The 27,898-nt window shown below is 37.9% G+C and overlaps 1 protein-coding gene across 5 annotated transcripts in view; it reads right to left on the reverse strand.

Moving 5' to 3' along the window:
- The window catches only part of HEPH (hephaestin), a 100,124-nt gene extending 74,851 nt beyond the window's left edge, over positions 1 to 25,273 (reverse strand). For all 5 annotated transcript variants that reach the window (XM_032846902.1, XM_032846906.1, XM_032846905.1 and 2 more), the window contains exons 1-7: positions 25,098 to 25,273; positions 15,780 to 16,024; positions 13,827 to 14,039; positions 12,977 to 13,159; positions 11,627 to 11,881; positions 9,423 to 9,591; positions 7,836 to 7,972 (exon numbers count right to left, since the gene is read on the reverse strand). In XM_032846902.1, the coding sequence (XP_032702793.1) occupies positions 7,836 to 7,972; positions 9,423 to 9,591; positions 11,627 to 11,881; positions 12,977 to 13,159; positions 13,827 to 14,039; positions 15,780 to 16,024; positions 25,098 to 25,273 (1,378 nt within the window). The remainder of the gene's footprint in view (positions 1 to 7,835; positions 7,973 to 9,422; positions 9,592 to 11,626; positions 11,882 to 12,976; positions 13,160 to 13,826; positions 14,040 to 15,779; positions 16,025 to 25,097) is intronic.
- Between the last annotated feature and the right edge of the window lie 2,625 nt (positions 25,274 to 27,898).

Genomic DNA, 27,898 nt, shown 5'->3' on the forward strand with positions numbered 1-27,898 from the left:
ACACTCTTTGGAGAGATAAAAGCCCTTTCTTGAGAAATAAAAGAACTAAAATCTAACCAAGTTGAAATTAAAAAAGCTATTAATAAGGTGCAATCAAAAATGGAAGCTCTTACCGCTAGGATAAATGAGGCAGAAGAAAGAATTAGTGACATAGAAGATCAAATGACAGAGAATAAAGAAGCTGAGCAAAAGAGAGACAAACAAATACTGGACCATGAGGAAAGAATTTGAAAGATAAGTGACACCATAAGACGACACAACATTAGAATAATTGGGATTCCAGAAGAAGAAGAGAGGGGAGCAGAAGGTATATTGGAGAGAATTATTGTAGATAATTTCCCTAATATGGCAAAGCATCAAAATCCAGGAGGTTCAGAGAACCCCCCTCAAAATCAATAAGAATAGGTTCACACCCCATCACCTAATAGTAAAATTTAACAAGTCTTAGCGACAAAGAGAAAATCCTGAAAGAAGCCTGGGACAAGAAGTCTGTAACATACAAGGGTAAAAACATTAGATTGGCAGTAGACCTCTCCACAGAGACCTGGCAGGCCAGAAAGAACTAGCATGATATATTCAGAGCACTAAACGAGAAAAATATTCAGCCAAATATACTATATCCAGCTAGGCTATCATTGAAAATAGAAGGAAAGATAAAAAAGCTTCCCAGGACAAAAAAAAACTGAAAGAATTTGAAAACACCAAACCAGCTCTACAGGAAATATTGAAAGGGGTCCTCTAAGCAAAGAAAGACCCTAAAAGTAGTAGATCAGAAAGAAACAGAGACAATATACAGTAAAAGTCACTTTACAGGCAATATAATGGCACTGAATTCATACCTCTCAATATTTACCCTGAATGTTAATGGGCTAAATGCCCCAATCAAAAGACACAGGGTATCAGAATGGATTGAAAAAAAATCAATATGCTGCCTACAAGAAACTCATCTTAGAACTGAAGACACCTCCAGATTTAAAGTGAGGGGGTGGAAAACAATTTACCATGCTAATGGACATCAGAAGAAAGCTGGGGTGGCAATACTTATATCAGATCAATTAGATTTTAAGCGAAAGACTACAATAAGAAATGAAGGACACTATATCATAATCAAAGGGTCTGTCCAACAAGAAGACCTAACAATTTTAAATATCTATGCCCCTAACATGGGAGGAGCCAACTATATAAACCAATTTAACAACAAAATCAAAGAAATACATCGACAATAATATAATAATAGTAGAGGACTTTAACACTTCCCTCACTGAAATGGACAGATCATCTAAGCAAAAGATCAATAAGGAAATAAAGGCCTTAAATGACACACTGGACCAGATGGACATCACAGATGCATTCAGAACATTACATCCCAAAGCAACAGAATATACATTCTTCTCTAGTGCACATAGAACATTCTCCAGAATAGACCACATCCTGGGTTATAAATTAGGTCTCAACCAGTATCAAAAGATTGGGATCATTCCCTGCATATTTTCAGAACACAATGCTCTGAAGCTAGAACTCAATCACAAAAGGAAATTTGGAAAGAACCCAAATACATGGAGACTAAACAGCATCCTTCTAAAGAATGAATGGGTCAACCAGGAAATTAAAGAAGAATTGAAAAAAATTCATGGAAACAAATGATAATTAAAACAAAACGGTTCAAAATCTGTGGGACACAACAAAGGCAGTCCTGAGAGGAAAATATATAGCAGTACAAGCCTTTCTCAAGAAACAAGAAAGATCTCAGGTACACAACCTAACCCTACACCTAAAGGAGCTGGAGAAAGAACAAGAAAGAAACCCTAAACCCAGCAGGAGAAGAGAAATCATGAAGATCAGAGCAGAAATCAATGAAATAGAAACCAAAAAAACAATAGAACAAATCAACGAAAGTAGGAGCTGGTTCTTTGAAACAATTAATAAGATTGACAAACCCCTGGCCAGACTTATCAAAAAGAAAAGAGAAAGGACCCAAATAAATAAAATCATGAATGAAAAAGGAGAGATCACAACCAACACCAAAGAAATACAAACAATTAAAGAACATACTATGAGCAACTCTATGCCAACAAATTTGACAATCTGGAAGAAATGGATACATTTCTAGAGACATATGAACTACCACAACTGAACCAGGAAGAAATAGAATACCTGAACAGACCCATAACCAGTAAGGAGATTGAAAGAGTCATCAAAAATCTTCAAACAAACAAAAGTCCAGGGCCAGATGGCTTCCCGGGGGAATTCTACCAAACATTTAAAGAAGAATTAATTCCTATTCTCCTGAAACTGTTCCCAAAAATAGAAATGGAAGGAAAATTTTCCCAACTCATTTTATGAGGCATCACCTTGATCCCAAAACCAGACAAGGATCACACCAAAAAAGAGAATTACAGACCAATATCCTTGATGAACACAGATGCGAAAATTCTCACCAAAATACTGGCCAATAGGATCCAACAGTACATTAAAAGGATTATTCACCACGACCAAGTGGGATTTATTCCATGGCTGCAAGATTCGTTCAACATCCGCAAATCAATCGATGTGATACAATACATTAATAAAAGAAAGAATAAGAACCATATGATACTCTCAATAGATGTTGAAAAAGCATTTGACAAGGTGCAGCATCCCTTCCTGATTAAAACTCTTCAAAGTGTAGGGATAGAGGGCACATACCTCAATATTATCAAAGCCATCTATGAAAAACCCACCGCAAATATCATTCTCAATGGAGAAAAACTGAAAGCTTTTCCGCTAAGGTCAGGAACACGGCAGGGATGTCCGTTATCACCACTGCTATTCAACATAGTACTAGAAGTCCTAGCCTCAGCAATCAGACAACAAAAAGAAATTAAAGGCATCCAAATCGGCAAAGAAGAAGTCAAACTATCACTCTTCGCAGATGATATGATACTATATGTGGAAAACCCAAAAGACTCCACTCCAAAACTGCTAGAACTTGTACAGGAATTCAGTAAAGAGTCAGGATATAAAATCAATGCGCAGAAATCAGTTGCATTTCTCTACACCAACGACAAGACAGAAGAAAGAGAAATTAAGGAGTCAGTCCCATTTACAGTTGCACCCAAAACTATAAGATACCTAGGAATAAACCTAACCAAAGAGACTAAGAATCTATACACAGAAAACTATAAAGTACTCATGAAAGAAACTGAGGAAGACACAAAGAAATGGAAAAAATGTTCCATGCTCCTGGATTAGAAGAACAAATAGTATGAAAATGTCTATGCTACCTAAAGCAATCTACACATTTAATGCAATCCCTATCAAAATCCCTTCCATTTTTTCCAAAGAAATGGAACAAATAATCCTAAAATTTATATGGAACCAGAAAAGACCTCAAATAGCCAAAGGAATATTGAAAAAGAAAACCAAAGTTGGTGACATCACAATCCTGGACTTCAAGCTCTATTACAAAGCTGTCATCATCAAGACAGTATGGTACTTGCACAAAAAGAGACACATAGATCAATGGAACAGAATAGGGAGCCCAGATATAGACCCTCAACTCTATGGTCAACTAATCTTTAACAAAGTAGGAAATAATGTCCAATGGAAAAAAAGACAGCCTCTTCAACAAATGGTGCTGGGAAAATTGGACAGCCACATGCAGAAAAATGAAACTGGACCATTTCCGTACACCACACATGAAAATAGACTCAAAATGGATGAAGGACCTCAATGTGATAAAGGAATCCATCAAAATCCTTGAGGAGAACACAGGCAGCAACCTCTTCGACCTCAGCCGCAGCAACTTCTTCCTAGGAACATCGCCAAAGGCAAGGGAAGCAAGGGCAAAAATGAACTATTGGGATTTCATCAAGATCAAAAGCTTTTGCACAGCAAAGGAAACAGTTAACAAAACCAAAAGACAACTGACATAGTGGGAGAAGATATTTGCAAACGACATATCAGATAAAGGGCTAGTGACCAAAATCTATAAAAAGCTTAGCAAACTCAACACCCAAAGAACAAAGAATCCAATCAAGAAATGGGCAGAGGACATGAACAGACATTTCTGCAAAGAAGACATCCAGATGGCCAACAGACACATGAAAAAGTACTCCACATCACTCAGCATCGGGGAAATAGAAATCAAAACCATAATGAGATATCACCTAACACCAGTCAAAATGTCTAAAATTAACAAGTCAGGAAATGGAAGATTCTGGCGAGAATGCAGAGAAAGGGGAACACACCTACACTGTTGGTGGGAATGCAAGCTGGTGCAACCATTCTGGAAAACAGCATGCAGTTTCCTCAAAAAGTTGAAAATAGAGCTACCCTATGACCCAGCAATTGCACTGCTGGTATTTACCCTAAAGATACAAACGTTGTGATCCGAAGGGGCATGTGCACCCGAATGTTTATAGCAGCAATGTCCACAATAGCCAAACTATGGAAAGAACCTAGATGCCCATCAACAGATGAATGGAAAAAGAATATGTGTTATATATATACAATGGAATACTATGCAGCCATCAAAAGAAATGAAATCTTTCCATTTGTGATGACATGGATGGAACTAGAGTGTATTCTGCTTAGCGAAATAAGTCAATTGGAGAAAAACAACTATCATGTGATCTCCCTGATATGAGGAAGTGGAGATGCAACATGGGGGGTTTTGGGGGTAGGAAAAGAATAAATGAAACAAGATGGGATCAGGAAAGAGACAAACCATAGGAGACTCTTAATCTCACAAAACAAACTGAAGGTTGCTGGGGGGAGGGGAGTATGGAGAGGGTGGTGGGATTATGGACATTGGGGAGGGTATGTGCTATGGTGAGTGCTATGAAGTGTGTAAACCTGGCGATTCACAGACCTGTACCCCTGGGGCTAAAAATACATTATATGTTTATTAAAAAAATAAAAATATATATAAAAATATATTTGGATGGAATGTGGTGATAAAAAAAAGAAGTAATGGAAAAAAATGAAAAAAATGGAAAAAAATAAAGAATGAATGGGTCAACAAGGAAATTAAAGAAGGATTTAAAAAATACATGAAAGCAAATGAAAATGTGATAGTTCAGAACCATTGGGATGCAGCAAAGGTGGTCCTAAGAGGCAAGAATATAGCAATAAAGGCCTTTCTCAAGAAACAAGAAAATTCTCAAACACACCACCTAACTTTATTTACTCCTAAATGAGCTAGAAAGGGAACTACAAATAAAGCCTAAATATAGCAGGAGAAGGGAAATAATAAAGATTAGAAGAGAAATCAATGATATACAAATAAAAATGACATTCTAACAGTTCAATGAAACTAGGAGCTAGTATTGATAAATCCCTAACCAGTCATATCAAAAAAAAAAAAAGGGAAGAAAGAAAGAAAGGACCCAAATAAATAAAATCATGATTGAAAGAGGAGAGATCAAAACCCACACTGAGGAAATACAACAATTATAAGAAAATATTATTACCAATTATATGCCAAAAATTAGGCAATCTGGAAGAAATGGATACATTCCTAGAAACTTAAAAACTACCAGATTAAAACAGAAAGAAATAGAAAATCTGGACAGACCCATAACCAGCAAAGAAAATGAATTAGTAATCAGGGGTGCCTGGGTGGCTCAGTGGGTTAAATGTTTGCATTTCGCTTGAGTCATGATCCCAGGATCCTGGGATAAAGTGCTGCATTGGGCTCTCTGCTCAGTGGGGAGACTGTTTCTCCATCTTCTGTTCCTCTGCCTACTGCTCTGCCTACTTGTGACCCCTCTCTCTGTGTGTCAAATAAATAAATAAATAAAATCTTTATTAAAAAAAAGAAATTGAATCAGCAATCAACAATCTACTAACAAACAAGAGTCCAGGGCTGGATGTCCTCCCAGCACTTTAAATTGCCAAACATTTAAAGAATTAAGGAAAATGTCACCTTCTCCACTGTTTTTGAAAATATAAAATGGTACAGACACCGTGAAAAAAATTATGGTGACTCCTTAGAAAATTAAAATAAAAAATTAAGTAAAATTATGATATGACCCAGAATTTCCACTTCTGTGCATATATTGAAAAGTAAACAAAGCATGTGTCAAAGGCATATCCATATTCATGGCAGCATTATTTCCCATAACTAAAACATGGAAGCAATACAAGTGTCCACTAATGGATGATTGGATAAGCAAAATATATACATACAGTGGGATATCATTGATCCATGAAAAAGAATGAAATCTTGTGATTTGCACCAACATGGATGGAGCTAGAAGTACAAGGCAAAATTAAATAAATCAATCAAAGAAAGACAAATACGATATGATCTCCCTCATATGTGGAATTGAAGAAACAAAACAAAGGAACAATTGAAAGAGAGAGAGAGAGAGAGAGAGAGAAACCAAGAAATACACTTTTAACAATAGAAAACAAGCTGATGGTTACCAGAGGAGAGGAGATGTATGGTTGGGGAAAAAAGTGATGGTGATTAAAGAGGACACTGTCTTGATGAGCACCAGATGATGTATGGAATTGTTGAATGACTATTGTACACCTGATACTAATATAACACTGTATGTTAACTATATTAGAATTAAAATTTAAAAGTTTAGTAAAAAAAAATAAAGGCATGGGAATGATGTTAAAGGAAAAGGAGGAAATTCTGTATATGCTGCAATATGGATGAAATTTAAAGACATTATGCTAAGTGAAATCAACTGGCACAAGAAGACAAATATTGTATGATTTCTCTTATATGAGATACTTAGAATAGTCAAAATCATACAGACAGAAAGTTGAATGGTTGTTGCCAGGGGTGAGGGGGAGGGAAGAATGAGAAGGTATTGTAGACATAGAGGTAGGTGTAGAGTTTCAGTTTTGTGAGATGGAAAGAGTTATAAAGATGGATGGTGGTGATAGTTACACAACATTATGAAGGTATTTAATACCACTGGAGTGTACACTAAAAATGGTTAAGATGGTAAATTTTATGTTATGTGTATTTTGCCCCAATAAAAATATTGAAGAATAAAAAAGACTGAGACTCATACTGTAAACCAGCTAATGATAGCTTAATAGTCACTGTCTGCCATCTTTCCCAAAGTGGTTTTCTGCTCTTTATATGTTTCTGTCTGGCAGATGTAAGGCCTATTGTCCATGTTCAGATCTCCTAGAATCAACTGTCACACACTTATTCCCAGAACATGCCAATTACATTACTTCCATTACCAAAATTTTCTTCCATCTAATCTATTTTATTCCTGGCTCTATCAAGTGGCTAAACCACACCAAACTTTGCTCTATCATTTCAATACTGTGCTTTACACAAATCTGTGCTGCTGGAAACCTTATCCAAGACCAGGTTTTAAGCTTTGTATTGCATCCCTCACCATAGCAAGCATGTCTGCATGTAATGTCAATCTGTTCCTGGCCTCATATTGCCAAGAACCTGGATAATCTTACTGCATTAAATAGATTTTCAGAAATACACCTGAAGAAGCCCTTCTAAAAGTGAAATCTGTATAGCAGTGTTACCAAAAGATGTTCACTAATTAAAGTTTCAGTAATTAAATATGATAAATTTTAGATACTCTATTCCCCTCTTGGATATTTTTGATGAACAAAAATAAATACAAGTCTCTGAGAAGCACTGCAGCAAAGAATACTATTTGACCACATTTAACCTAGTATTTGGCAAACACATTCAGACTCACAGCCGTTTTTTTCCACCAAACACTTATCCCTTGGAACTCAGTTTGAGAGATGCCTGTTTCAAGTGTACCTCTGAGGTACCCCCAGGCTCCAGTTTTTAAATCCTCTCCAGTTCTCAGGTTCCAGTCAATGAATTTCATAAGTTAAAGATTCCTCACCCAGGATTCCAAGATGCTTATTTTCCTCCAGCTCCACTTTTTCCTGGAATGTCTCATCTTGGAAGGCTTCATATCGGACTTTCCAGTAAGTGCCCCCAATCCGACTGGAACTCTTCTGGAAGAATTTGTCTGAGCCACTGGCATATAAAAAAAGCAAATGTTACATGACTTAATTGTGTATCAAATAGATCCCCACCTCATCCTCGGTCTCATCAAGTTATAGATAATTAGGAAGAACCTCAGAGATCCTCCAGGTTAAATTCCACCCAATGAAGGTATCTCATTTGATGGCACCACTAATAAGTAATACACAGAGTCTCAAGGATGTGGAGAAATTGTCAAGTCTTGAATTTTTCAAAGTCAAGGGACTTAATTTCAGAGAAAGCAATCCCCCTTACTGTTGGATAGTTTTAATGGTTGGAGTTCTTTTTCATAGTAGGCTAAAATCTTCTCTTGTAAATTTCAGGCAAAGGGACCAGTTCTGCTCTCTGAAGTTAAATAGCCTTACATCTGTCCTAATCATCCTCCGATACTCAAGATCCTTTCTTGCCTTAATTTAAATATATATATATATATATATATTCTTCATATCAGCGCACCTGGGTGGGTCAGTCAATTAAGCAACTGACTTCAGTTCAGGTCACGATCTCAGGGTCCTGGGATTGAGTCTTCTGTCTGGCTATGCACTCAGCAGGCGGTCTGCTTCTCCCTCTCCCTCTGTCCCTCCTCCTGCTGTGCTTTCTTTCTCTGTCTCACTCAAATAAATAAATAAAATCTTTAAAAATATATTCTTCATTTCAAAATGAAAGCCTGCTAAATTAGCAAGCACAGTTGGGAGATTTCTAGAAGCTATGCTGAGACTCAAGTCCTTATTTGCTTATGGTTTCTTCAGATTCATCCTATTATTTCTTACTGGAAGAATAAATATGATGGGTTCCCTAGAATGTTCCTCCCCAAATTCTCCTAGTATTTTACTAAGTACCTCTTCTGTAAAAGACCTGAAATCATTGATAGCCCAGTGAGTCAGTATAACTTAAGACCTAGTATCTGAATAGGGAGCTAATCTTCTGCCTTATTTTGCCTACATCTGAGTAATGGATGAGGCAGGAAAATTTGGAGAAATTCCTCTAAAAGGATGAGAATGGAATGGCTACAAGGCACGTTGCTCCTGCTCTTCCTGTATTTCTCTGAATGCTTTTTATACTCCTGCTCAAATGCCTCTTTCAGATTATAGAAAAGAAAGGAAGGGGAAATGAGGTAAACAATGAGTAAAATAAAGGAGAGTTGGATAAATGCCATTTCAACTCTTCTGGTTTCTTTTGGGTCTTATTTTCTTAATGAAGCCTGAGATCATAGCAAAAGCTATCTCAAACTGTGCTTGAACCCTTTGCTGAGGATATGACATAACCCTACAGAAATTCAAGAGCACACTCTCCGGGGGACCACAAGAATTTGGATAACAGTTGTTATACAAGTCCAAGCAGACAATGATCGCAACCCCCAAGTGAAGTGAGAGATTTGAGAGGTAGTAATTAATAGGTGTTGGGCTGGGCCCAAGGGAGGGGGAGGAAGCTCGCTGTCTCTTACCTGCCCGGTTCCCTCAAATTCTTCCCAGTACTCCCATCATGCCCCATTGGGCCATAGTTCCATAGAATCTCATGGGCCTCAATGAAGTACTGCCGAACTTTGCCTGTGAGTTGGTTCATAGGAGGGGTCGTGGAGCAAGATTTGACCTTGTAGAGTGCTTGCATGCCATCTGGAGGAGGAACATCATGGCTGGCTCCATTCCACCCAACAGGTTTTGTAGCCAGATGACCCACCTTTTTCATTCTAATGTTTTTCCCTCCCACATTTCACTAGGCCACTTTCTCTCATGCCTCAAGAACCTAGCTAAGAGAAAGGGAGGCTATGTGGGAATTCAAGTACCTTTACCTTCTAACCACAACTGACTCATTTACCAGATCGTCATTCCTGCTTCTGCAAAAGGCTTACATTGTAGCAACGTCAGCATTTGAACTCAGAACCCTTGAGTTCCAGTCTAATTGTTATCAATTTCTGTAGGACTTTTGGCCAGTCACTTCCTAGAGTTGAACTTTAACCCCTGTTTTGTAAATGAGAGAATAAGGATGTCTATCACATTGGACTGGTGGAAGCACCACATTTTAAAAAGGGGGAGTAAGAAAAAATAAAAGGAGTAAGTTACATGTAAAGTGGGAAGCTCCCAAAATAATGGAACATCTTCTATACATGTTGATGAAACTTCAGACTTGGGAATGTCAGGAAAATTTGAATTCTAAATAGTACCTCCAAATGTGGAAAAATGTACATCAAGGCTTAGGGATAATAGATGATACTGCCTTATATTTTCTTGGCAACTTATATAGGTCATTCAAGTATACTATTTGATGGGAGACATTTGAGTCTCACATCATCCCAAGGAAATCTGAAAATTGCAAATTAGAAATTTGAGGTTAAAAAAAGGAGGAAAAAATAACATCATTCTTTTGTTAAATATGTGCTACATGCCAAGCCTTGTGCCAGGTGCTTCATATATCCTTCAATCTTCATAACCGTCATGTGAAACAGTCTTTTAATGTCCCCTTTTGCAGATGAAGGAAGCAAAAGATCAGAGAGGTTAAATAACTTGCCCAAATTTAAACGGCTAGTCGGTGGTGAAACAGAGGCTTAATCTCCTATTTTTTAACGGCAAATTTAAATGCACATTTTCTTCTTTCAGAGAAGCTATATGAGTTACCAAAGCTAATTAAACCATTGGTAGAATGAAGATTTGAATTCAGGCTTATCTGGCAAACCCTAAGACCCATATTTGTTTCACTATTGTACTGCATCCCTAACCTCCATCCGTATTCATTCATACCCTCTTACCCAGGTATCTTTAGGACCAAAGGAGAGCCCTGGATGATGGAGCATGGGTAAGTGGCCTCTGTTGGTCAAACCTACCACCACAGACTCATTATCCTACTAGTCTATAACTCCTTACCTCCTTACCTTACCTCCTCTACTCAAATCTACTTTCATATATACATATTACTTTCCTGACACCTACCTAATTTATTGTATATCAAATAATTCTAGAAATTAAGAGCTAACAAGGGTCTTAGTGATTATTTAGACCAAAACCCTCATTTTACCGATGTGGCAAATGAGGCTTATACATGGGAAGGGACTTCTACAAAGTCATACAGTGAGTTTTTCAGAGAGCTGAGATAATAACTCAAACCTTCTAATCTCTTGCCTAGTGTTCTTTTCATTGTCTCATATATTCCGCCTCTCCTCTGAGGCTCCTTGATGCACTGTGCCATTACTTCAACAATTTTCACTCTCAAAACCAAACCTTCTACCCCTATTACTATTGGGTCCCAACTAGGGTGTCACTACTTGCCCACAAGACTCTATGATCTCCCAAAGAAGGCTTCATCTTCTTCAGTCTCTCCTTCCCTCCATTTAATTAGCAGCAAATACCTCCAGGTCTTAATTCCTAAGCATTCTGAGCAAAGAAGAACAATTTAAAAATCTGCTTCTCCATCTCTATACCATCTTATGTTAGAGATGAGGGAGATAAAACCCAGAGAAATGTTCCTGAGGTCACCCTGCAAGTTAATGGCTGGTCCAGGGGAAAATCTGGCTAGGTTCCCAAATTGCAATCTAATATTTCATCCTTTATGCCTAGCTGGCTCATCTGAAAGACCTATCTTAATGGCTCTGGCTCCTGATGATCATTAATGCCATCTCCTTTCTATACTTCAAGGGTGAAATATGTTGGATCTCACCTTGCAAGTGACTGTTCACTTGACAGCTAATCAACCATGTGCCAGGTTCCTGAGGCACCATCTCAGCAGTCACAAAGGTGGCTGGAAAGATGTGAGCCACATCAGTGCGGTGGCCCCGGATGGTCAGTATCTGTCCGTGGAAGAAAGCTGTGTGGACATCTACTTCATTGCCCATGCCAAATAAGTGCCATGCCACACGCTTCTGTGAACACATGCTTAGATCTGGTAAGTTCCCAAAGACAAAGCCATTGATTGCTGCAGAGGAAAATCCAAAGAAAATATCAGAGTTAGGAGATGGGAGATTTGCCATCTGCCATCCATTCAGATGAATTTTTTAAAAAGCATACTGTACTGACTATATGCCTTATTTAATTTAAAATCTCCTAAACAGCCTGGTAAAATAGGTAGATATCATTGATCTCAAGCAAAGAGTGAGACAGCCAAGGCCCAGAGAAGTGAATTTACTTCTCTCTCAAGGCCACAGAGCTGTTAAGTAGTAGAACCAAGATTCCAACCCAGCAATATGAGGAAGATTTATAATGAATGGGGTTTGTTTTGCAAGTTATTCTTCCCTTCCAGGCCAATTTCCTTCTGAAATTTCCATAGGAGAATTTTCAAGTTAGCTAATTACCATGGTTATCAAAGGTAATTTGTGTAAAACCCAAGAGAAATTGGAGCTGTTGAAACCATCCTTTACATCTTCCCTCTGAGTTTTCACCTTCCTTTGGGATTGCCTGGCTTTGAGACCATCTCTGGCACCAAAGGGACATAAATTTCTTTCTTAATTAAACAAAAATAAAATCAATTTGTTTGTACTACTAAAATCAGTTATATACGCATGTCTCAGGGCTTTTGTGTCTTTAGTTTGTTTTAAATTTAATTGCAGTAAACAACTTCCTTACAGCCAACAATTTCCCCCCCCCAAAAGTGGGTAATTCTCCCAACCTTTATAGGACAAATAAATACTAACTATATCAGGGGGCAACCTTCACCCTGAGAGACTGGGAATAAAGTACATGACTTTGAAATCAATAACCTACGCAGGATACCTAATGGCAAGAGCACCTCTCTGCAGTCAGACAGATCAGTGTTGGAATTTTAACTGTGCACTTTTTCTTTTCTTTTTTTTTTTTTTCTGTTCTGTAACCCTGGAGCCTCAATTTCCTCATAGGAAAAACAAGGAAAAGTTACCTAGTACTCTCAGTTCCTGTGAAGGCTAAAAACAGGGAAAAGGTACCTACTACTTTTAGTTCTCATGAGGTATATGGAAGTACCCACCAAATGCTAGGCCCAATGTAAACCTTCCATCAGTCTTTACTGTCATGGTGTGGCCACCCTCTCCCAGCTCACCATGCATCCTATTGCTTTCCTGAAAGGCTGCATCTTCTTTGTCTACTGAGGTAGGATCTGAGCAGTAAGTGACAATGTTCTCATCAATATGCCAGCTAAGGTTCTCATCTACCACACTGAAGAACAGGAAGAAATCATTATCCACATCCTTCCGCTGTGAAGGGGAATTCTCATCTAGAGTACCTAGAGTAAGTCAGAAATGTGCTTTTGAGAACCTTCTCTCCTTAGTACCAGCAACCTTCAAGGGGTACTCATAAAAGTAAATAGGAAGATGGGGCCTTAGGAGTCTTTTGTCAACAGAAAAGCGGATAGGGCTTTCTGCCCCTAATTTCTATTTCCCCAGTTAAACACAATTCAGTTGAGCCTAGGACTTGAAGATTGGATGTATAGGACCTAGAATAATTCCCACCCACCATACCTGCCTGTATCTTCAACCCAGGGCCTTAATCTAACCATTCTCCTACAACACCCAGGTCTTCCAGGTCTGACAATACTTAAACATACCATATTTCCAACAAAGTCCCCCAGTACTCCCCCAATCCTGATGGCTACACTTTTGATCCTAACCATACTTAAACTCCTATCACACACTTTGTTTCCGTGATTTGACTCCCATAATTACTACCTCAATGTTTTAAAATGAAATTGAGAAACTATTAAAATGTTTAAAAGGTAATGAAATAGGGAAAATAGTGGAAAAAATTTAGCAGGGTTTATTCCTGCTAATAAACAAGGGCACTGAATTAACACCCCTTCAGGTTGCTGTTTAGTATGTAAGTGATTCAGCTACATCACTGTTTCCTGTAGATATCCCACACTGCATCTCAATAGATCCCTGTGAGGCCTGTACCTCTTTTACATGTGATAAGGGGTCCAATGAGGCCAGTTGCAATGTCTCGTGGAGCATCTACATGAGAATGGTAGATCCAGGTGAGGCATGCTGGGTCAGCATCAGTGGGTGCATGGCCTTCTGGAATGGTCCAGTTGTAAATGTGGCTGCCTCCCGGAGGAACAGAGTCATCAGCTTTTAGCTGACCAGAGGAGCCATCTGGGTATAAAGAGCCTAGAAAATAAAATTGCACATGCCCAGTCTCAGGGTGAGTGAGAGGGAGCCTGGCATATATAGAAGCCAAGAGAGGGCTGACATATGGGACAGTGTTCCTCACAACCTGAGGTAATATCCAGCTGAAGAATCCCAGACCTCACAACAACAATGGGTAGAAAGGTGACAACCATTGGAAAAGGAGCCATGGCCATGGAAAGTGCTTCACAGCCTGATCCAGTAGTATCCTAGTATAAAACCAGTGGCACAGAAGTGAGAAAGAAAACAGAATTCCCCCCTTCAAGCACTCACTTTGGAAAACAGAAAGCAATTACAGAATTTCAATCTTTTTAAAAGATTATATATAGATATATCTCTCTCTAGAGATTTATATATAATCTCTAGATATATATATATATATATACATATATATATATATAAAATGTTCAGTTAGCCACATTAGTTTTTGATGTAGTGTCCAATGATTCATTAGTATGTATAATACCCAGTGCACATCACAACACGAGCCATCCTTAATATCCATCACCCTGTAATCTAAAGCCAAATTAAGTTCCTTTTAACATTAAAAATAGAACTACTCTATGATCCAGCAATTACACCACTGGGTATTTACCCCCCAAAATACAAAATACTAATTCGGAGGGGTACAAACACCCCTATGTTTATAACAACATTATTTACAATAGCCAAATTATGGAAGCAAGCTAAGTGTCTAGCCATTGATGAACGGATAAGGGTGTGGTGTATATATATGCAATGGAATATTATTTAGTCATGCAAAATAATGAAATCTTGCCATTTGAAATGACGTGAGTGGAGCTAGAGAGTATTATGCTAAGCAAAATAAGTCAGTCAGAGAAAGAAAAATACTATATAATTTCACTTACATGTAAAATTTAAGAAATAAATCAAATGAGCCAAGGGGAAAAAAGAGACAAACCAAGAAATAGCTATAAACCTCTTAGCTATAGGGAACAAATTGATGATTACCAGAGGGGAGGTGTGTAGGGAGATGGGTGAAATAGGTGATAACAATTGAGGAGGGCACTTGTGATGAGCACCAGCTGAGGTATGGAATTGTTGAATCACTGTATTGTATATCTGAAACTAATACAACACTGTACGTTAACTGTAGTAGAATTTAAATTTAAAAGAAATGAAGCCAACTTAATGATCAGTTGGTCCACTTACCCTTTTTATGGAGGAGAAAACAGGAAAAGTAACTTGTCCAGGCTATACAGGAATTAGTGGGCTGGTCAAAACCTGGATTCCCTTTATACTTTAGTCACTCACTGTTGTGTCATTATTATAGGCCACTGGGTGGGAGATACAGATTAGTAAACTGCTCTTAAGAAAAAGAAATGGACCTTTCAGAAGAGCATGATACTGGAATAGTGTCCCTTTATATTCACAGCACACTCTCTTCTTTCCAAAGAACAGCCAATTATTTCATGGAAATGTCATTCAAGTAATTCTTCATGATAAAAGGCAGATTGAATCTCCATATACCTAATGAAAAATACGAGGCCCAGAGAGGGGAAGTGGCTTGTCCAGAATCACAACATATGGACTGCCAAAGTAATAACATTAGTTATCAGTTTTTCTGGGAACGTCCCTGCCACCTCAGATCAATAAAGAGAAAACAGTCTATTTTCATTCCTAGCTCCTCTCTCTTAAATGTTAGTAAAAGAAATGCAGTATCTATTGTGAATGGGAGAAAGAAAGGGTGGTCTGATTTACCTTCTGAGTCCTTTTCATAGAAAACACCATGGGGGTGTATGGTGTAGGGGCGAGAGGCAAAATTCTTCAGGTGGATAAGGATGACATCTCCCACCTCAGCCTGCAACACTGGTCCCAAAAAACCCAACCAAGCTGGCTGGACCATTTCATCCATGTATGAGCCATCTCTGTATTCCTTGTAAATGGTTTTCTTGTAACTGCTCCCTATCCGGTTCTTGTCAGATTTTAGGAAGCTGGAAGCTACTCTGGGAAGGAAGAAGAGAAAGACCCAGAATTTTGCCACCATCTTCAAACCTCTGGAGAGTTCTTTTAAAAGCTGACCAAAAATGACGATTTTTTGTTTAAAGCAAAACAAGAGAAAATGAGATTGTACGGATCAAAACACAGAAGGTTAGAGTCTAACTTTTAGACAATGGGAAGCATTAAATTAAGGCATATAAAATTGGGGCACCTGGGTGGCTTAGTCGGTTAAGTGTCTGCCTTTGGCTTGGGTCATGATCCCAGGGTCCTGAGATTGACCCTTGCACTGGGCTCCCTGCTCAGTGGGGAGTCTGCTTATCCCTCTCCCTCTGCTCCTCCCCCTGCTTGTTATCTCTCTCTCTCTCTAGCTGTGTGTCTTTCTATCTCAAATAAATAAACAAAAATTTGCAAAAAAAACATATAAAATGCTAATATTTGACCACTTTTAACTTCCAAAAAAAAAAAAAAAACCACAATTTCACACAGTTCAACCTAATATATAGTAATGGGGAGACAATCAAATATGGACTGACTCTTTTTAAGTGATCAAATCCCAATCTATATGGCCTGACCTTGCATCATCTTGCTATATATGTGAAATCTTATAGTATAGTTGTTAAGGTCACAAACGCTAGAGCTGGGATGACTTGATTAAATGCCCATACTGTAACTTTCAAATCTGTGGGAATTTGAACCAGTTACTTAACTACTTTATGCACAATTTCCCCATCTGTAAAATGGACATAATCGTAGTACCAAGTTCAGACACTTGATAATGATGACTAAAAAAATTAAAATATATAAAGAACTTAGGACAGTGCCTGAAAAATAGTAAAAGCTTAATAGATATTAACTATTATTTCAAAATATTGGGGGTAGGGAGGGGGAGGAGCAAGATGGCAGAGGAGTAGGAGACTTAAATTTTGTCTGGTCTCAGAAATTCAGTTAGATAGTTATCAAACCATTGTGAACACCTACAAATTCAATGGGAGATCAAAGAAAAGAACAGAAGCAATTCTATGAACAGGAAAGCATCCGCTTTCTGGAAGGAAGGACCTGTGGAGATGTGAATCTGAGGTGATATACTGAATGATAGACCATGGTTCAGGAGGGGCCGGCTCCTGGCAAATGGTAAATCAGCAGAGCACAAAATCAGAACTTTTAGAAGTCAGTTCCACTGAGGGACATTGCTCCAGAGGCTAATCAGTGGGTGAAGCCCTCGCTGGGACAGTTGGTCTCAGGGTCTGCAGGGTCACAGAAAGACCAGGGGTGCCTGAGTATGGCAAACACCCAAGTTTTGGAGCGGGGAAGCCAGCTGCAGAGATGGAGCTGAGGAGTGGGCTCTCAGCTCAGGATTACCTTAAACCATGATATGAGGCACATTCAGACCACTACTCTTCAAGAAGGAACCCCACAAGTGGCAGATCCAGGGAGACCCCACTCCCTTCCTCCACCAGGAGGAGCAGTGCAAGAGCACACTGCAGGAATCTGCTGGGATTAGAGATTCCAAATGGGACCATGTGCCAGAGATAGAAACACTTTGTCACAGGCTGGCTGACCACAGAGTGTGGCAAGAGAACAGGGATACAAGAGTGATTGATTTTCCCTGAGGATGCACTGAGGAGTAGGACCTTGAGCTCTTGGTTCTTCTGGGTCAGAGATTGGGAGGCTGCCATCTTCATTCTTGTCCTCAAAAGCTATACAGAAAGCACTCAGGGAACAAAATCTACTGAGAGCAAACCCGAGCAGATTGTCTAGCCTGGCCCCTGGTAAGGGAAGTGCAATTCCGCGTTGGGCAAAAATATTTGACAGTCACTGCAATGCCCCCCCCCCATAATATCAGCGAAAACATCCAGCTAAGACCAAATTTACTGATCAATGAGAACTTCAAAACACCAGTGGTAGGGGGATACAGTTACATAGAATTTGTGTTCCCCCGCCCCATAATTCTTTTGTCTTTCGAAGCTAAATTTTTTAAATTTTCCTTATTTTTTTTCCTTTTTCTATTTTTTCCTCATTCCTATTTTAACCATTTTATCATATCAATGCCTTTTAAAAATATTTTTAATCTTCATTTTTATAGTCATATTCTATCCCTTCATTGTATTTAACCTTATTTTTATATACATGTAAGATTTTCTCTCTTTAAAATTTTGGGATACAGTTTCTTCCAACAGACAAAAATATACCCAAAATCTAGCATATGGCTTTGTTCTAATGTCCAGCCTAATCACATTCTCATTTTAGGCAGAGAGAGAGGAGGAAGCACGCTCCCCACTGAGGAGAGAGCCTGATGTGGGGCTCGATCCCAGGACCCTGGAATCATGACCTGAGCTGGAGGCAGAGGCTTTAACCCACTGAGCCATCCAGGCGCCCCGACATTCTCATTTTTTTAATCAACCAAATTCTTATCAATTCCTTTTCAAAAATCTTTTTTTTTTAAATTTTCATCTTTTGCATCATAGTCTACCCTTTCATCAAGTTTACACATACATACATATGTGTATGTACACATATATGTTTACCCTCACACACATATATGTATACATATAAATATATATAATTTTTTCCTTCTTTAAAATTATGGGAGGCAGTTTCTCCTAACAGATCAAAATTAACCCAAAATCAAGTGTGTGGCTCTGTTCTATTAACCAGCCTACTCATATTTTTTTTTCCTTTCTTCTTTCCCCAGTTTTGGGTCCCTTCTGATTTGGTAAATGTATATTTTTTCTGAGGTTGTTGTTGTTACCCTTTTAGCACTTTGCTCTCTCATTCATCTCTTCTTCTCTGAACAAAATAACAAGGCAGGAAAACTCACCCAAAACAAAATAAAACAAAACAGAAAAACCAAGAGGCAGTACCAACAGCAGGGGACCTAATTGATACAGATATTAGTAAGATGTCAGAACTAGAGTCCAGAATGATGATTATAAAGATGCTATCTGGGCTTGAAAAAAGCATAGACTATTCAAGGGAATCCCATTCTGGAAAAAATAAAGGCGATTTTGGGAGAAATAAAAGAAAAAAAATACAACCACGTAGAAATCTAAAAAGCTATTAATGAGATGCAATAAAAAACTGAGGCTCCTACTGCTAGGATAAATGAGGCAGAAGAGAGAATTAGTGTTAGAGAATACCACATGATGGAGAATAAGGAACCTGAGAAAAACAGAGTGAAACAACTACTAGATCAGGAAGGGATAAATTGAGAGATAAGTGATACCATAAGAGAAAAAACAATATTAGAATAATTGGGATCCCAGAAGAAGAAGAAGGAAGGGGGGTTGGGGAAAGAAGGTATATTGAAGAAATTATAGTAGAGAATTTCCCTAACTTGGGGAAGGAAACAAGCATCAAAATCCAGGAGGCACAGTGAGCCCCCTCAAAATCAATAAACATAGGTCAACACTTCGTCATCAAATAGTAAAGCTTACAAGTCTCAGAGACAAAGAGAAAATCCTGAAAGCACCTTGGGAAAAGAGACCTATAAACTACAAAGGTAGAAATATTAGATTGACAGCAGACCTATCCACAGACACCTGGCAGGCCAGAAAGGGTTGGCATGATATATTCAGAGCACCAAACAAGAAAAATGTTGAGTCAAGAATACTATATCCAGCTAGGCTGTCATTGAAAATAGGAGAGGTAAAAAGCTTCCAGGCCAAACAAAATCTAAAAGAATTTACCAACACCAAACCAGCCTTACAGGAAATATTGAAAGGGATCCTCTAAGCAAAGAGAGAGCCTAAAAGTAACAGACCAGAAAGGAACAGAGACAGTATACAGTTAACAGTCACTTTACTGGCAATATAGTGTCACTAAATTCATATCTTTCAATAGTTACCCTGAATGTAAATGGGCTAAATGTCCCAATCAAAAGACACAAGGTATCAGAATGGATTAAAACAAAACAAAACAAGACAAGACCCATCCATATGCTGTCTACAAGAAACTCATTTTAGACCCAAAGACACCTCCAGATTTAAAGTGAGGGGATGGAAAACAATATACCATGCTAATGGACATCAAAAGAAACTTGAGGTGGCAATCCTTAGATCAGACAAACTAGATTTTTAAACCAAAGACTATACTAAGAGATGAGGAAGGACATTATATCATACCTAAAGGGTCTGCCCGACAAGAAGATCTAACAATTTTAAATATTTATGTCATTAACATGGGAGGAGCCAATTATATAAACCAATTAATAACGAAATCAAAGTAACACATTGATAATAAAACATTAATAGTAGGAGACATTAACACCCCCTCACTGAAATGGACATATCATTCAAGCAAAAGATCAACAAGGAAATAAAGGCTTTATATGATACACTGGACCAGATGGACATCACAGATATATTCAGAACATTCCATCCCAAAACAACGGAATACACGTTCTTCTCTAGTGCACATGGAACATTCTGCAGAAGAGAGTACATCCTGGGTCACAAATCAGGACTCAACTGGTACCAAAAAGACTGGGATCATTCCCTGCATATTTTGGGACCACAGTGCTTTGAAACTAGAACTCAACCACAAGAGGAAAGTTGGAAAGGACTCAAATACATGGAGGCTAAAGGGCATCCTACTGAAGAATGCATGGGTCAACCAGGAAATTAAAGAAGAATTGAAAAATATTCATGGAAACAAGTGAAAATGAAAACACGACTGTTCAAAATCTTTGGGATGCAGCAAAGGCGGTCCTGAGAGGAAAGTATATGGCCATACAAGCCTTTCTCAGCGAACCAGGAAGGTCTCAGATACACAACCTAACCCTATACCTAAAAGAACTGGAGAAAGAACAGCAAAGAAAGCCTAAACCCAGCAGGAGAAGAGAAATTATAAAGATCAGAGGCGAAATCAATGAAATAGAAACCAAAAGAACAATCGAACAGAGCAATGAAACTAGGAGCTGAGTTCATTGAAAGAATTAATAATATTGACAAGCCTCTGGCCAGACTTATCAAAAAGAAAACAGAAAGGACTCAAATAAATAAAATCATGAATGAAAGAGGAGAAACCACAACCAACACCAAAGAAATACAAGCAATTATAAGAACATATTATGAGCAACTATACGCCAGCAAATTTGACAATATGGAAGAAATGGATGCATTCCTAGAGACGTATAAATACCAAAAATGAACCAGGAAGAAATATAAAACCTGGACAGACCTATAACCAGCAAGGAGATTGAAGCAGTCATCAAAAATCTCCCAAGAAACAAGAGCCCAGGGCCAGACGGCTTCCCAGGGGAATTCTAACAAACATTTAAGGAAGAATTAATACCTATTCTTCTGAAACTCTTCAGAGAAAAAAAAAATAGATACGGAAGGAAAACTTCCAAACTCATTTTATGAGGCCAGCATTACCTTGATCCCAACACCAGACAAAGACCCCATGAAAAAGGAGAATTACAGATCAATATCCCTGATGAACATGGATGCAAAAATTCTCACCAAAATACCAGCCAGTAGGACCCAACTGTACACTGAAAGGATTATTCATCACGACCAAGTGGGATTTATTCCTGGGCTGCAAGGTTGGTTCAACATCTGCAAATCAATCAATGCAGCCCAGTACCTTAATAAAAGAAAGAACAAGAACCATAGGGTACTCTCAATAGATGCTGGGGAAAAAAAAAAAAAAAAACTTGATGAAGTACAGCATCCTTCCTTGAACAAAACTCTTCACAGTGCAGGGATAGAGGGTACATACCTCAATAGCATAAAAGCCATCTATATGAAAAACCCACAGTAAATATCATTCTGAATGGGGAAAAACTGAGAGCTTTTCCCCTAAGGTCAGGAACATGGCAGGGCTGGCCACTATCACCACTGTTATTCAACATAATACTAGAAGTCCTAGCCTCAGCAATCAGACAACAAAATGAAATAAAAGACATCTGAATCAGCAAAGAAGAAGTCAAACTCTCACTCTTGGCAGATGATATGATACTTTATGTGGAAAACCCAAAAGACTCCACTCCAAAACTGCTAGAACTCATACAGGAATTCAGTAAAGTGTCAGGATATAAAAAGCAATGCACGGAAATCGGTTGCATTTCTGTACCCCAACAAGACAGAAGAAAGAGAAATTAAGGTGTTGATCCCATTTACACTTGCACCCAAAGCCATAAGATACCTAAGAATAAATCTTACCAAAGAAGCAAAGAATCTGTACTCAGAAAACTACAGAGTACTCATGACAGAAATTGAAGAAGACACAAAGAAATGGAAAAACGTTCCATGCTCATGGATTGGAAGAACAAATGTTGTGAAAATGTCTATGCTACCTAGAGCAATCTGCACATTTAAAGCAATCCCTCTCAAAATGCCATCAACTTTTTTTCCCAAGAAATGAACTGAATAATTCTAAAATTTATGTGGAACCAGATAAGACCCCAAATAGCCAAAGGAATGTTGAAAAAGAAAAGCAAATCTGGTGGCATCACAACTCCAGACTTCAAGCTCTATTACAAAGCTGTCATCATCAAGAACGTATGGCACTGGCACAAAAACAGACACATAGATTAGATCAAGGGAACAGAATACAGAGCCCAGAAATGGACCTTCAGCTCTATGGTCTACTAATCTTCAACGAAGCAGAAAAGAACATCCAATGGAAAAAAGATGGTCTCTTGAACTAATGGGGTTGGGACAATTCGACTGACACATGCAGAAGAATGAAACTGGACCATTTCCTTACAGCACACACAAAAATAGACTCAAAATGGATGGAAGACCTCAACGTGAGACAGGAATCCATGAAAATCCTTGAGGAGAATACCGGCAGCAACCTATTCGATCTCAGCCACATCTACTTCTTCCTAGAAACATCACCAAAGGCAAGGGAAGCAAGCGCAAATATGAACTGTGTGGACTTCATCAAAATCAAAAGCTTTTGCACAGCAAAGGAAACAGTCAACAAACCAAAACACAACTGACAGAATGGGAGAAGATCTTTGCAAATGACATCTCATATAAAGGGCTAGTATCTAAAAATCTATAAAGAACTTATCAAACTCAACACCCAAAGAACAAATAATCTGATCAAGAAATGGTCAGAATACATGAACAGACATTTCTGCAAAGAAGACAGGCAGTTGGCCAACAGACACATGAAAAAATGCTCAACATCACTCAGCATCAGGGAAATACAAATCAAAACCCCAGTGAGATACCTCCTCACACCAGTCAGAATGGGTAAAATTAACCAGTCAGGAAATGACAGGTGTTGGCGAGGATGCAGAGAAAGGGGAAAGCTCCTACACTGTTGGTGGGATTGCAAGCTGGTGCAATCACTCTGGAAAACAGTATGGAGTTTCGGAAAGTAGTTGAAAATAGAGCTACCCTATGACCCAGCAATTGCACTACTGGATATTTACCATAAAGATACAAATGTAGTGATCCGAAGGGGCATGAGCACTGCAATGTTTATAGCAGCAATGTCCACAATAGGCAAGCTGTGGAAAGGGCCTAGATGTCCATCAACAGATGAATGATAAAGAAGATGTGATATATAGATATAGTATGTGTATATATATATATATGTGTGTGTGTATATATATATATATACTATATCTATATATACAATGGAATACTATGTATGTATATATACAATGGAATACTATATATACAATGGAATACTCTGTTGTATATATAGATATAGTATGTATATATATACATATATATGTATATATGTATAATATTCCATTGCATATATATGCAATGGAATACTATGCAGCCATCAAAAAAGAAAATGAAATCTTGCCATTTGCAATGATCTGGGTGGAACTATAGGGTATTGTGCTAAGCGAAATAAGTCAATCAGAGAGAGAGAATTATCATATGATATCAGTGATATGAGGAATTTGAGAGGCAATGTGGGGGGTCATGTGGAATGGAGAGAATAATGAAATAAGATGGGATCATGGAGTGAGACAAACCATAAGAGACTCTTAATCTCAGGAAACAAACAGGGTTGCTGGGTGGGAAGGGGGTTGGAGGGATGGAGTCCCTGGGTGATGCTCATTGGGAAAGGTATGTGCTATAATGAGGGAAATAAACAAATAAATACAACAAAATAATAGAATTTGGGATGGGACTTATTAAAGTTATCCCTCAAGGACACCTCTAATAAAAAGGCCGTGTTACTCCAAAACTAGACGGGCAAGGAGGTGGTTTGTCAAAAACAAACGAGCAAACAAACAAAAAAGTTAGCTGCTTTTCTAACTCTAATACATACTACAGATCTTTTAGATATTATAGTCAACTTTGGAAATTTTGAAGATTTGAGGAGGTAAAGTGATTCATGATCACAAAAGATTCTTTAATTCATTAGTTTTTAACAGATATTTGAAGAACATAGCAAGGCTCAAATATTAAGAAATATAAATCTTATGGAATCTGTGAAAGGCAGAATGGTGAGAAGAGTACTAGCTTTACATCCGCATTGCCCAAGTTTAAATTCCAATTCTTTTTTTTACAAGCTATAGGACTTGGACAAAACTCTTGATCTCCTTGAAACTCAGCTTTTTCATCTGTAAGATGAGAATATTCATACTCACCTCCTAGAGCTTTAGTGATAATTAGGTGAGAGAAAGCATGTAAATTTCTAGTATGGTGACTGTTGCAGAGACACTGTTACATAAGTCATAGCTACTACTATTAACACCTTGATTCTGAGGCTTACCACATTTTTTTTCACATTTTCACATATCCAATATCAATGTAGTTCCACTCAAGTATAGGAGCATAGTTCCAGCACACACATCTTATAAATATTGTATATATTTCATGTTTCTTTCTTTTTTTGAAAGCATGATAGATATCGTTTTCAAATCAAGAGAATAGGGAATATCCTTTAAGACCCTAAAAATGCTGAGGCACCTCAGTGTGGAAAAGAAGATTCCTCGTAGGTTGCTGTCTCCTGAGTCAAATAACTCTTACCAGCAAACGTACCACTGATTATATGGCCATGGAGATCAAGAGCTGGCTGCTAACACACCCTGAGAAAAAGATCTTTAAAAGGCTACCTCCTGACCTCAAGGGATCCACAAATGATTAAACATACGTGTCATCATCCAGAGTCTGGTTCCTGATGATGTTCCTTTCCTTGGGAGCATAGTTCCACTGCACATCCTGGATGGCCAAGTAGTAAACTCGAGTGGCCCCATCAGTTGGATGGGGCCACAAAGGTTGCATCAAGAACAGAGTCCAGATGAAATGGCCTGGTTCCATGGCCCACATTACTCTGGGAAACTGTCAGATGAATAGCAGCTGGTAAGAGAGAAAGAAAACAAAAGGTCTTTGCCTGTGTCTGAAAAACTAAAGAGGCAAGAGCCAAACCAATTACCTGATAAAGAAAAAAACAATTAGCCCAGAATCTCTCCCTTACCTGATCTCTTTCAATTCAAGAAACATTCGATAATCTGTGTATATTGGACTTTGGAGACCAAAGTTGAAAAGTCACTTATAGTGATAATCATGCATCACTTCTTTCAGATTAGAAGTCTGGATACAGTCCCTTTGGCAGTGTAAAAGGAAGAAAGTACTCTGACCCAAGAATTAGGAAACAGGCACCAGAAACTTGGTTGAGTCACTGACTCACTGTACCTAAATCAAGTCACCAATTCTCCCTATACCTCTTTTTCCTTTGTTGCCACTTTCCATCCTCTATGAATTGTTTAAAAAACAAATGAGAATTCACCAAAAAAACGTTTAGTGGAATGTTCATAGACCTAAAAAAGGAAATAGCCAAAATGTCAATGAACACTAGAATGAATGAGTAAACTGTATTTTATTCATACAGTGGAATTCTATATAGCAATGATGATGAATAAACTACAACTACAAATAAAAAATATAGATGTCTCTCACAAATGTAACATTGCAGAAAGAAATCAGACACCAGAAACCAAACAAAAGGATATACATACTATATGATTTCATTTATGTAAAGTACAAAATCAGATAAAACTAATCTATGCTGTTAGAAGCCAAGATAATGTTTGCCCTTTAGGAAGGGATAAGTGACTGGGAAAAGAAGAGGATAAATGCTTGTAGGTATGTTATATTTCTTGATCTACATACTGGCTACATGGGTGTGTTCTGCTTGTGAAAATATATTGTGCTATGAATTTAGCATTTGTGCACTTTTCTGCATTTGTGTTATGCTTCAAAAAAGTAAATAATGAAACAAAACAAGTGAAAATATGTGAGGGAAATATTAACATCTTAGAAGTAATGTTCTCTTCTGGTTCTCTGCTATACACAAACACATTTTATTAGACCAATTCCTTAGTCAGAGTCAGAACTGAGTCTCCAGTCTTTCATTCCAGTACATCAGCCAAAAGGCTAGACTTCTTGGGGTTGGGATGAAGCATTCAGTCAAATCATACACAGCTATGGTCAAAACCAGAAATATAGACAATAATATAAATACACACATACATAAATTCATGCAGTCTTATATAACAGCAGACATAAGTGCATGAAGTCTTATCTAAAACCAGAAATGCACACACTTGCATCCACACATAAAATCGCACTGTCACACAGAGTCTTCTGCTTTAATAATAAGAACAACAACAACAACAACAACAATAAATCAATATTATTGTGTGTGAATGGCAAACCAGATACTATTCTATGAGTTTTATATAGATTAAATCATTAATCCTCACAACCACACTATGAAACATATGCCATTATTATCCCCACATTACAGAAGAAGAAACTACATGACAGAAGTGTAAAGGAATTTTCCCAAGGTCACCTCATTAACAATCAGTAGAATTGGGTTGTGAGCCCAGAAAGTATGACTTCAATCTCATGTTCTTGATCACCATACTATACCACCTTCCACAAAATATACTCATATACATATAAGCACAGAGAACATGCATATACTTATAGCCATAGCTATATCTGTGAAAGTCCCATACACTCTGAAATATGTAACCACATGTTGTTATAATCACTTCTAGAAACACACATATACTCATATAGCAAGAGATACACCTAGTTAATATCATTCATGATGAGGATAATACATATGGAAGCTACCATTTATTGAGAGATTACTATATGCTAAACACCATGTTCAGTGGTTTATATAAATCATTTCACTGAATTCTAGTCCTATACACATGAGATAGTGACTATTAATCAAAAATAGAAAATCAAAGGTATATACAGACTCACATATATTAATATGACTATTAATCAAGAATAGAAAATCAAAGATATATAAAGACTCACATAGAAAATTCCCAGATATTTACTCTGGCTAGACCTAGATATTTACCTTGATTAATAGAACAATAGACTCCCCTACAAAATCTAAGTCCCTTCCCCCATACAGCAATGGCTCAAGTGTTAATTCTGAGTCTCCATATGACATTTGGCAGAAAACCCTTGATATAGAGGAGGACCTGTTCCTGGGTTTTTCTTTCCAAAACCTGGGTCTCTCACTGACCAGTTGTGTAGACTTGGGTAATATATAACCACTCTAAACTTGTTTTCCTACTTAAAAAGTATTTGTAATAATGTTAACCTTGGAGAAGTAAATTAGAAAAGTTACATGAAAGGGCCCCAGTATGAGTCATGTTTAGAACATAACAAAGTAACTGCTGGTTTCCTTCTCTTTCTCCCACCTGACTACACTTTATTTATCTCTACTCTCTCCTGACAAACCATATGTTCTATATTTCTACTCTAAGGGCTAACTTAAATCCTAACTTCCCTAGAAAGCCCCTTGTAGGCTCTCCATAACAGTGACCTCTGAAAGACTACTTACTCTCTATAACACCCAACTGCATTAAGTCGGACTTTATATTTGTGTTACCTTTCTGTGAGTTGGCTCATGAACTG

This window comes from Lontra canadensis, unplaced genomic scaffold, assembly GCF_010015895.1.
Source record: "Lontra canadensis isolate GAN:19392208 unplaced genomic scaffold, GSC_riverotter_1.0 scaffold183, whole genome shotgun sequence".
Classification (NCBI taxonomy): Eukaryota; Metazoa; Chordata; class Mammalia; order Carnivora; family Mustelidae; genus Lontra; species Lontra canadensis.